The following is a 12,317-nucleotide window of genomic DNA, read 5'->3' on the forward strand; positions in this document are numbered from 1 at the left end:
TATTGTGCCTGTCGAATTTTGTCAGCAAACTAAAATTAGCAGGTTAGTTCTGATGGTAGACATTTCACTTTACTGAGCAACAATCTGACTCTTTGGAGGATCCTACACTGTGTCTTCTTACATATGTTCTACAGTTATTACAATGAAGAGGGATGAGTCAGAGCTTTTCTTCGCCACATTCTTCTCACTGTCGCTGCTTTGTGTTGACACACCTCCGCTTGACATAACAATTTAAAGATTTAAGCACTTGGTACAAATATGCATTTTTCTATCTCACACCTGTGCATGTAATTGTTGTCCACGGTGTAAAAAAACAAAATATAACATGTCCCACATTTTTCCTCCATTCTGGTTTCATCCTTTCAATTACACAATAAGCGTAATAACATCCGCAGGTGTTTTCTCCTTGTTCACTAAACTTCCCCACTAAATTGCTTTTATTCCATTAGTCTAAAAGCTTACTGTCTTAATTTGGATTATTCACATGCAAAGTGTTGTGCCCACCTGCCCGAGCAACTGACAAATCAGCACTGCCTTGCAGCCAGTGAAGCTATGTACTCAACCAGGTGAACATCAACAAAGCTAAACAGAAACATACCACAAAAATCTCTCCTTGATAAAAAAAAACCCCATAAGATTAAGGAGATCATTTCAATTTGATAACTCCCTCATGTCAGAGACAAAAATAATCTGTATTCATATTAGATATTGGAGCGCTTTTGTTCACATTGCTATTTCTCTCACTGCTGCTGCTTTCTGTTGAGTTGATGGTGGCTGCATAGACGGGCAGTTTTGTAAAGGTCAGTTTGTATAAAGACTGCCGCTACAGACAGAGCCGTGGGAGAGTCTGTCAGCCGAGTCACCTGAGAAAAACTCTTACACACTGGCACACATAGACCACTCTCAGCAGACAAACACCATCACATATGGGCGCATGCTTCTGATGTTTCTGATGTTAACTGCAGTGCTGAAAAAGCACACCTGCTTTCAGGAGAATTCAATAATTCATTCAATCAAGGACTCCATTTATGTTGTTTCCTCTGGTTATACCACGTATCCTAGAAGTAGAAACTGATAGTTATTTATAAATTTGTAATAAAGAGAGGAGGAATGATCCAGATGAATTAACGCCTGAAACATAAATGTATGTGTTTTCCACTAAATGTTGTTGATTTAATACTGTAACAAGTACATAAATCTTAAATGAAAGTTTTATACATGGGTTGTATACTTTCATCAGTGTGTTTGCTCATACCGCTTTGAATAATAATAACAGACATGTAGCCAGGCAACAACTATATGACAATATGTAAGAACCAATTCAAAATCCACACACTTGACTAATGCCACAAAGGCTGTGAAAGCCATCTTAAATATGTAATCAGCACCACTGGCATGTAATTGCAAAGCTCCTGGTTCAGTGAGGTAATTTAAACAGGTTGACAGCCTGGTGAGAACAGCCAGCCTCCTAATGAAGCTCCTCCAACACAAGCATCAGGCCAAGAGAAGCATGTAGGTGCTGTAAACGGGCCACAGTAAGAGGAAGGGCTCGATATAGAAATGTCTAATTGGGTTGTGAATCTCCAAGAGTGAGAGATGTATGGAGAAGTTATTTGTCTGATGAGCTGCTGCGTGGCAGGTGGAACCAGAGGCTGCTCTTTTGGGAGAGGGGAAGCAAATGGATGTAATGAGGCATTATTACATGCTGCTGCAAATGTAGTTATGGGGAGACACTACAGACCAACAGTGTAAAAATTCAGCTGATAGATCTAACCATGAAACCCCAACAGGCTACTTGAAGGTAATTATGTTTTGTATTACAAGTTTTCTTAAGGTTTATTTTCAGATGTGAGAAGTGTTTTCAACTTGCTAAACGTGCTCTAATTGGTCTCCTTGTCGACAACAGAAATCTGAACAGTGGATAAGGTAGGGTTAAAATTGTTATAGTTATTAAGCATGTTGCACTTAAAATCACCATGGCAACCTCAACTGGAGCTCACAGCTGATGGACTTTTGATCATCAACAGCTCTCGTCTCTTTTGTTTTCACACACTTTTGTTAATTCTGCTTCAACTTCTTAGCACTTCGTAAGAGACAGAGGACTGACGGCGTCAGCAATCCTACGGCTGTTTCATACACGTTATCAAGCAAAGAGGAAAAGTGAGATGCCAAATCTATATGTTGGGTGTCTAACTCGTCAGAAAGAAGACTGTTATGTACGTAGAGAACGGTGTTTGGACCTCCCCACACTGAAAATGTATATCTGTTTTAAGCTAGGCAAGAACTAGGAAAATAGTCTCCCCATCGCAATGCGCACCGTTGCGCTTTGCCGGAGGGAGCGCGCACAGACGCGCGCACTTACCCACAGAGAGAGAAAGCGCTCCAACGTCCTCTGATGCTCCATACGTTCAATTTGGCGTCTAGTTCCCCAACGCTCCTGTGCTCCTGCCTCTGAAATCCCCAACTTCTCTGCGCTAAAATCTCACCTGGATTGTGGTGATGGAGTTCCCCACTTTTCCTCCAGAAGACCTCAACGAGCGATACTCGGTCTCCGTAACTCCGTTCAATGTTACATTCGCAGAGGATCTTCTGCTCGTGCCTTCAAAAAGCAACGAAACCAACGGGGTTTCAGCCAGAAACACGTCAGGTCTCATCCTAGCCGTTTGCATCACGGCTCTCTACTCTCTCATCTGCGTGGTGGGACTGCTGGGCAACATGCTTGTCATGTACGGAGTCCTCAGGTAAGACTCAGACACTAAAGACCCATCATTTATTTGACAAAAAAAAAACTGCTACTAACTTTGATTTTTATATGTGGCCACATACTGATGAGTGAAAAGCCACATAGGTTATCAGAAGACCCACGGTGGAAATGATACATTTGTATAAAGATTTAATTTCAAAATCTTTTAGTAACTATCTTTTTGGACTATTGAATAATCTGAAATGATTGATAGTTTTAAGATTGAAATAAAAAAATGTACTGTTACTCATTTTTTAATTTGTGATGGTCTCTTGTCATTGCCCGCAGTTTCAGCACGTCTAACAGCCATCTTCAGACACGCATCTTCTCCCACAACCACACACACACACACACACACAGACACACACACCTCCTACACGTAAAAGAAAAAGAGGAGAGGGAGGACTCTGTGATCCAACGTTTAACACTGAAATTACTTCACTGTGCTAATTACTCTTGATAGGAGCTTTGTTGTGATGCGTGAGAAAAAAATGCTTAACCCTGCTGAAAAGCGGTTTCTCGGATACTGTGCCTTACCACTTCATATCATCCCGATTCTGATTATTTTCCTCTTTCATTGGTGAAGTAATGCAGCCTATAGGTAAGCAGTGATGTGATGGCTGGGCCTCTGGTTGATGGAAACATCACCACAAATTTTCTGCCAGAGAAGTATCCAAGAGTATTTTATTGATCTTCAATATCACTGTGATGAAACAAATGGAGAATGAGATGTATTGCGCTCACTGCCTTTCTAATCAGTTCCAATCAGAGTGAGATCCATGCACAGTGTGCAATGCAATAAACCCTTTAATGGGAGAGGGGGTGGGATTGGATGAAATAATGTCAACTACCTTCCTTAATTGTTTTGAGCCTTATTTTATAGTCTGTTTCACCAAAGCATTCAAAACCACTGCGTGTTACATGTGACCAGCTATTGTCTTTAAACAATCAGACAACGGTTCAGCTGGCATTCGGGGGGAAACACACTAATAAAGAAAAAAACATCTGAAACCAAGAGGGAGTTTTGTAGGATCTTTATGTTCGGAATTGACTCATTACTGAGAAATTGGATGTAACAGAGTCTTATAGGCTCATTTTGACTGTGAACTGAGGCTGTTTAGCATTTAGTGTACTGTCATAACAACTATAATGCAGCTAAAAAAATCAATTTCATTCAAATAGGTTCAATATGTTTGAAGGGAAATGGTGAATCATCATTTTGAGTGCAGAAAATAATGAGATCAAACTATAAAGTGAGTTCTAACCTTGAGAAACAATCAGAAATCGTGATGGAAACGCAGACACGTTCCTCTCTGTGACACAGGAGCAAGCAGACCTTGAGAAAAATCCAATTTCCAGCATCTAACACTCCTTTACTCTGAGTTAGTATCTATTAAACATGATTTGTCTTTCCACTAACCAGGTACACGAAGATGAAAACAGCCACCAACATTTACATCTTTAATCTGGCTCTGGCCGACACTCTGGCCACCACCACCCTCCCCTTTCAAAGTGCCAAATATCTGATGAGGACATGGCCCTTTGGGGAGCTGTTGTGTAAAGTGGTCATCGCCATTGACTACTACAACATGTTCACCAGCATCTTTACACTCACCATGATGAGCGTGGACCGCTACATCGCTGTATGTCATCCTGTGAAGGCCCTGGACTTCCGCACGCCTGCCAAAGCCAAGCTCATCAACATTTGCATCTGGATCCTCTCCTCTGCTGTTGGAGTGCCAGTGATGATCATGGCTGTAACCACGGTGACAGATAAAGGTGGGTGGGTTTAATTGTTACAGAAGTAATGGTTGTAATCACCATCAATGTAATAAATGCTATTCTCTGCACTGTTTTTTTTTTTTTTTTTTGCACTTCAGTGGTAAATGTGGATTTCAGGAGATAATCACACCATGAAAGAGAATTTGAGCTGGGTTATTAACTTAAATTAGCTTCTGCACATGGCCTCCTATTAAACCTTCAATTGTCTTAACTCCACAGGAAACACTGCATGTACACTCAGATTTCCAAAGCCGGAATGGTATTGGGACACAGTGACAAAAATCTGTGTGTTTGTCTTGGCCTTCGTGGTGCCCGTCCTCGTCATCACTATCTGCTACGGTCTGATGATCCTGCGGCTGAAGAGCGTCCGTCTCCTGTCTGGCTCCAAAGAGAAAGACAGGAACCTGCGGAGGATCACCCGTATGGTCCTGGTGGTCGTGGCAGCTTTCATCTTCTGCTGGACCCCAATTCACATCTTCATCATCGTCAAGACCATGGTGAATATCGACCACAAGAACCTCCTGGTGATGGCGAGCTGGCACCTGTGCATTGCTCTGGGCTACACCAACAGCAGTCTGAACCCCGTGCTGTATGCCTTTTTGGATGAAAACTTCAAGAGGTGCTTCAGGGATTTCTGCCTGCCCTATCGCTCCCGCTTGGAGCAGAGCAGCTTTTCCAGGGCACGAAACAGTGCAAAGGAGCCTGCATCTGTTTGTGCGTCTGCAGCAGCACAGAGGGCCCCTGCCTGACTAGGCTTGGATGATTCAGGGAGGGAAACAGCACAATATGAAGCCCATTCTGACGGTGTCACGCAGTTGTCCACCACAGAACTCTGAGTGTACGGATGCAGACTTTTGACTTCCACTTGTGAAACACAGTTATTTAAGAACTGTATTTCAGTAGGACGGGATAACAAGCCCGTGTGTGCCTGTGCAAAAGAAAATGTAGACAAATGAAACCAATCTGGAGGTGTGCACAAAAGGCACACGGTCCCTTAATGATCAGACTGTCAGATCTAAAGCACACATTGTCACCAAGGTGTCTTTTTTATGGCTAAGCGGTGGGAAATGTAAGGTTGGCCTAATCAGTCACCTGACCCCGTCCAACTGATTATGTCTTGTACTTGATGAAGGCTAGACTGACACATAAAACACTTCGTGACAGGAACGAGTGACGTGATGAGTGATGGCACAGAAGAGCTGCAGGGAAGATGCCACTGATAACAGTTTTGAAGCTAAATGTCACATGTGATGGGTTTATTTAAGTGTATACTGGCTCCTAAAATTACTTTCTAATCCTGGAAATTGCAGGAGCTTTTTACTGATAAAGGGTTTCAATTCTGAAACTTTTCATCTGAGACCTTCAAATCAAAACTGAGAGGCCCACAGCTTTTCCCACGTCCAGCAGTTTCAAACGGCGGCTTCATGGTTATTGACTTATTTTTGTTTGGAAACACATGAACACAAAAAAATAATGTGGAAATTAGTTTCTATGTTAGATTTTCACTAAAATATTAAGTCAAAAAGCATTTAGAATAATGATACCATCACAATATCTTTAACTCATTTTGTCTCTTTATTGGCCAGTGAATTACAAGGAAATGTGAGGTAGAGTCTGTAGACAAAGTAATAATCTACTGTTAACAGTATTGATAATCTTCATTATATACTCCTTTCTTTTTTTACACAACTATAAATTAGAATCAGTCTCAACCAGCTTCACAGGAGCCTTTTAGCTATTGTTAAAGCTTTAAAAGCAGAACTTGAGTTCAGAGTCGGCACAGTGTAAAAATGTGTGACTTCAGTGTATTGTATAGAGCGGTATCAATATTGCCAATCAACCTCGGGAAGATAATGAAAATCTATCCATGTGAATGTTAAGCTTGAACTATAGTTTCATTCTTTGGATGCATTCAGCTTCATGTTCTTGGGATTGTGAGGGGGGCTGCTATTACAGACTAATGTCTGTAATCAAGCTCAGAGGTCAAATATTTCCTGTGAGGCCTGTAAAAAAGGACACCTCAAGTAATACTAAAGTACTGTCTTCAAGTGTGTGGCGAGAGGACCTTTCAGCTGTTCTGAGCCAATTCAACATTTCCTTTCCTCTGGCAGTCTGCCGGCTCTGTTTTTGCAAAAAGTATTCAGTGGAGTCAAGAGCTGGAAATGAGGCACTTCTTTTTCACATCACCATAAGGTAGATAACTCGGACCTAATGCATTAGTAAGCAGCAGGAATCTTCCCACACATTTTAAAGCTAATGGACACTTAACCTCTGAAGATCGCCGGACACTTTCAGGGTTCTGGGCAGTGAGGAAACCTTTGTCTGAATACTCAAACACTGTATATACTGTATCAATTGTACATACAATATTGCTCTGTAATGGTGTATTCTGTGATACTGTGAATGATTTTTTTTTGTTGTTGTGTCATCAAGCTGCTGTTCTACTAAGCTGCAGTTGTAACCAGTTAGTAAAGTTAAATGTTAATGCTAAAAATGTTTATTTAAAAATGTTGGAGAAAAAAAAGAAAATGTTCCTGTCCTCCCCGAGGAGTATCTTTTGTCATTTAAAAGGCCACGGCTGCTAGAAAAGTGTTTTTAAATGTCTAACAGCATCACTGACAGTATATTAAGCAGAGTGAAAATATGCATCCCAATCTGACAAGAAATCATATACAATGCCTTGCAAGCATATTCAAATGTTTTCTTTGTATGTAGCACCTTCCATCAGTGTCTCGATTCTTACCAGTTTCCCAGTTCCTGTTGATGAAAAACAAACCCTTTTTTTCTGGTCACTCTTTTCCGTAAAGCCCCAGCTCTGTGGAGGTGGGACAGATACACCAGTCTTATCGCTCCTTGTGGGTTACCTTTGGCCTCTTTGTTGCCTCTCTGATTAATGCCCACCTTGCTTAGTTAATGCCCGCTTTGGCGGAAGGCCCTCTCTAGACAGGTTTGGTGTGGTGTCATATATTCTTTCCATGTTATGATGACGGATTTAATGTTGCTCCATGAGATTATCAAAACTTTTGAGATTTCGCCACAACTCGACCATGTAGGAGGGTGAGCTGTTGTCCCTGAGCTGTTTGGAGAGCTCCTTGGACTTCATAGTGTTGCTTGCTAAGTGGTGCCTAAGTGGAGACTCTTGGACCTTTCAGAGCAGCTGCACGTATGGTGAGACACTTAGCTTGCACACAGGTGGACCTGATTTAACCAAATATGTGACTTCTGAAGCACTAGATCTTATTTAGGAACTACATAGCAAAGGGAAAAAAAGGAAAAGGAAAAACGCAAAGAGAGTTGAATACTTTTGTAAGCCACTGTACATTTGTCCGCACGTCGAAAACGTATTAGAGCCACAAAAAAGGCAAAGATATTTTGGGATGTTAATGTTGAACTTTTCCTATTATTTTGTGCATGGCAGGATGATGCCAACCTGTGACCACGTATCTTTTAATACTAAACCTAGCCATCTTTTTTCTATGCCTAATCCTAACCAACAGCGACTGTTACCCAAGGCTGTCCTCCTCCTCGAAAGGTGCCCGTGTGGAGCTGGCTCAGGCATAAAAATACAGTCAATGATAATTACTTTCTAATGACAATTCAACCTCAGATGACCATGAGACCATGAATAAACTGTTGTGTTGTTAACGGAACATTTGTTTTTATCTTGAAAACGACGTCTCCTCTGAGGTGGAAAAGACCATATGCGTCGTATTTCCCTTCTGCCACTTGTAGGGGTGTTACTTTACTGGATGCCGTTATGAGCTGTATTTAAGGGTGTGAACAAATGAGCATTTCAGTTGGAGGAGTTGTTGAAGGTGAAAAGTCACAAGTCCTTGGACAAAATTGGGTTGGATGGAGCTAGAATTTGGTTCCCTGGCATCCCATCACCCTCCTACCTGCTCATAAGCATCTTTGAACATGGTTTTGTTGTGCAATATGACATCTGTGACAGTTTTACAAGGCAGATGTTGGCATGAAGTGATATTTAAGGTCACAAAGTCTAGTAATTTCAAACAGTTTTGAAACCCTTTTTGTGAAAGTGATACATTTTGTGATGTGGACCAACATAGCTGCTACTCATTCTATTATGAGATTGGGTTGAGAGATGAACCCTAATGCCTTATCCAGTTTATGTTGTTATTTGTTTCTTTTTAAAGGTGAACTGTTTAGCTGAGGCAAAAAGTGCTTGATGTTTGAATATGGTTTTACATGTAAATTGTAAATATTTTCTACAAATGGGATACCTTTTTTCTTTTTTCTTATAAAGCAAAGCTTAGTCTGTGTCTTGTACTGTTACTTTAAGATCATGTTAGAGAACAGTGTCGGGATTAATTCTGTATACGTTTTGTGTTGTCTTTATAGCTTATGCTCTTAGCTTATGCGCTTAGAAACTGAGCGAGTACCTTGTGTAATTAGTGGGTAGGATGAGATATTGATTAGGTTCAGGTTGGTATAGACGAGGCCCAATGTCCGCTTGTGGCTGGAAGCTCACAGCAATGGGGTGAATATAATGTGCATGTGTAAATATGAGTGAATAAATGGCAGCACAAGAAGAAATAAGTCAGGAATATTGGGATTTTCAGTCACGAGATGGCAATGAGTTGTCAGTATTTGAAATACAGAAAATCACTTAAATCACCAATGGATTTTTGTATACTCACTGTGGAGAATAAAAAAAGTCAAATTAAACACTGTGTTGTCTTCTTGAAATATGACATGCACTCAACCACATGGATCCCAATAGCACACATTTACTGTGAATGCTAGAGTGGCGCGCAGGGAATTTGTTAAAAAATGACTAATTCTGCTCTATTTTTTCATTTTAGTTGAGACAGTACATATGCAAATGGTCATTCTTTACTTTGTTGCACACTTCAAACTAAAGTACTCGCTCTCTGAATCTCTGCTCTCAATGAATGATGTTGTGTCTGGGAATAAAGACCTTGATTAGATGGTGATGTTTAGCTCATCATTTTCTCAGACTCTTGTTAGATTAGGGTTATTTCACTCAGTTGATTGAAAGGAGAGATATTCAGTCTAAACATCAAGATTCAATCATGACACATTTAATCATAGTTATCCGGCAGAGGCTGTATGTCTTAATGCTGCTAAAAGTTTTAGTACCGGTGCCTTATAATTTGGGTAGTTGAAATTCAATCAAAACTGTCTGCTAACCGGAGATCTGAGATCACAGCGCTCTCAGTTTGAAGAGACAGAGGATTTCTAACAGCTGCTTACAATAGAGCCACAAGAAAGCAAATTTTCATAATCTAAAACAACTAAAAACCTGATCTTCACAGTGGTTCGAGAGAATACTACATGTATAGATTTTTACACCAGGTCACTTTTAAGATAAGGTAATATATACTGTAATTTTTGCATTAGACAGTTGCGGCTGCCCAATTTATCCTACCGATGATCAGCCGTGCCTTCAAATTCTGCTGGTCTAATCCTAAAATATCAACTATCAAACCCAGTTATTTACTATGCTTGAAATCTTTGTGAAAGTAATGCCAGACGTAAGCTATCCCTCTGTGAATGCTTATCCGGAGGCGGGCTCCTTTTAAAAGCAGACTTTGTTGAAGTGAGTAACTTATCAGGGTTGTCTGGGAGCTGGGAGCTGGGTCTCCCTCTTGTTGCTCTGAATCTTTGGAAGTCTCTGCTCGATCTTGTCGATGCCAGCTTTAAGTTTGTTCTGGTGGTTTTCTATCTTAATTTTCATCTAAATGAAAGGCAGCTGTTTTGGATCTGGATGGAGTCCTCACTTTCATACAATTGGGGAATGATTTCATCATCTCGATGTCTTTGATGATGCACTCATGGGTGTTTCTCACAGAAGGCATCACGATGTCCATGGTGTGTTTTCACTGTAAAAAACCCCCCAAAAAAACAAAAGGGGCAAAGCTGGCTCCTGACCTGGCAAGATGGTTTGTTGACCTCTTTATATAACTGAATAGCAATGTGTTCCATTCAACAGAGAATTCTGATCTAACATTTCTGAGTCAACTATGCGATAACTTTGACATTTGAGCTTTTAAGAAGGTTTTGCTTGAATTTGGTGCATGAGGACACACAAACTGTAATGCTTTTGTGTTCTGACCTTCATTAGTGACTACTCACTGTCCTAAAGTAACAGAAGCAAATGAGAACAGAGGGATTTTTTCTGAGGCATTCATGACAACACCACAATATTTCAGCCATGAAACTCTCTGAGCATAAGAGAGCAAAGGCCTTGTCTCAGCTCACAGTGGACACACTGACATATTGTCAATTAGGCTTTCTACAAAACACCTCATTTTGGACAACAGTGCACAAACCTGTCATTTCTGAGTTGGTGCCATATAAACCACAACTGAATATGCACCACAAGAGGGATGATCATTATGCAGAGATTCTGGTGCTGGCTTGCAGCTTTATGTGACAGATGCTTTGCCGAAGGAGAGATCAGACTGTCAGACCTCGCCTGAAATGTTGACAAAATGCCCAAAGAACAAAATGCTGTGAAGTAGATTTTCACTGCCAAAAAAAACCAAGACAGGAGTCAATATGGGTGCTATCTGCCAGCAGTCATGTGGATGAAAATGACAGATTTATTAGAGGCGAGGGCTGAACCTTATCTTTAACCTTGTGGAAAAAGCAAGTCTTTCACCTAGGTAACGCGCTGATTTTGAATCAAATGCATATACCCTACTGACAGCTAATCAAAACCAAATCCTGTGCTTTTGTGCTGATTGTCTCAAAAACTCCCAAGGTGCTTTTTATTCTACACACACAGCTTTTTTACAACCTCTTTGTGAACTGTAGCAGACTGTGAGGGGGGTCTACGGTAGTATTGTTTAATACATGAAAAAAAAAATTTAAAAAATTTTGATACATTGTCTTTATTCATTGGGACAGCAATGTAAAAAAAGAAAAAAAATGAACTGAGGGAGTAGACTCAAATCACCAGGCTGAACTGACTCAAAGCCAAACAACATATCGTCAGGGTAACAGTACAGTGCATTGTACATTTCATCTTTCAGACATCACATCAGTAACAGCAGGGGCATTTGTTGCTTCGATACAGTGTTGAACAGCAGCAAACTTATTTGTCTGAACAGGGGGGGGTGACAGCAATAACTCAAATTTTGTACAGCTATTTTCGCCTGCAAAATGAAAGCTGTCAGTATACCGTCGAGTGTATTTCAGCCTATGTATGTAATAAAAAAGAAGCGTGGGCTGCTTTCTCACACAAGCAACCACAGGAAAAGCGTCAATTCTCTTCTCTGCAGCAATCATTTAAAAAAATGACAAAAACTGAAAAGTGTTTTTTTTGTCGTGAATTTTGGGTTACGAGATGTTATTTGAGGCTCAAAAGCTGCCATGCTGAACTCAAAGCAGAGCAAAAATGATGCTGAATTTGTCAGGTCGCAGATTCTAATAGCTCGTGGATCCCATCAACCTGTTCCACATGTGAAGCGTAAAGCACATCGCAGAAAGATTAATATGGCTCTCTCTCTCTGTTTTTAGAGTGAATGTGCAGCGGTGCAGGTGCCACAGACATCTTCATCTCCTCTTTGATTAGTTTAACAAGAAGAGCTCACAGAAATGATGAAAAATCCCGTTTTAATGGCTGGGAGTGAAAGGAGCTAATCGCAGGATGCCGTTCCTATATTCCAGTATAAATGTCTCTCTTTGTGATGGGAGCATGTCGACTTTTCAAAAATTATTAGACGCTGAATGCTCCACCGGGTGAAAAGCTGATAAAAAAAACCCATCCCTGACACCTGTTAACCTCACAGCTCACGTCATT

General features: G+C 40.7%; 1 protein-coding gene across 1 annotated transcript; it reads left to right on the plus strand.

The window, feature by feature from the left end:
* The first annotated feature begins 2,081 nt into the window (after positions 1–2,081).
* oprd1b (opioid receptor, delta 1b) lies at positions 2,082–9,183 on the plus strand. The gene is made up of 3 exons (XM_075465196.1): positions 2,082–2,741; positions 4,167–4,522; positions 4,745–9,183. The coding sequence occupies exons 1-3, from the start codon at positions 2,500–2,502 to the stop codon at positions 5,272–5,274; spliced, it is 1,128 nt and encodes a 375-aa protein (XP_075321311.1). The 5' UTR covers positions 2,082–2,499; the 3' UTR covers positions 5,275–9,183.
* The last annotated feature ends 3,134 nt before the right edge of the window (positions 9,184–12,317 follow it).

The sequence above is a fragment of the Odontesthes bonariensis genome, chromosome 5 (genome assembly GCF_027942865.1).
Source record: "Odontesthes bonariensis isolate fOdoBon6 chromosome 5, fOdoBon6.hap1, whole genome shotgun sequence".
NCBI lineage: Eukaryota > Metazoa > Chordata > Actinopteri > Atheriniformes > Atherinopsidae > Odontesthes > Odontesthes bonariensis.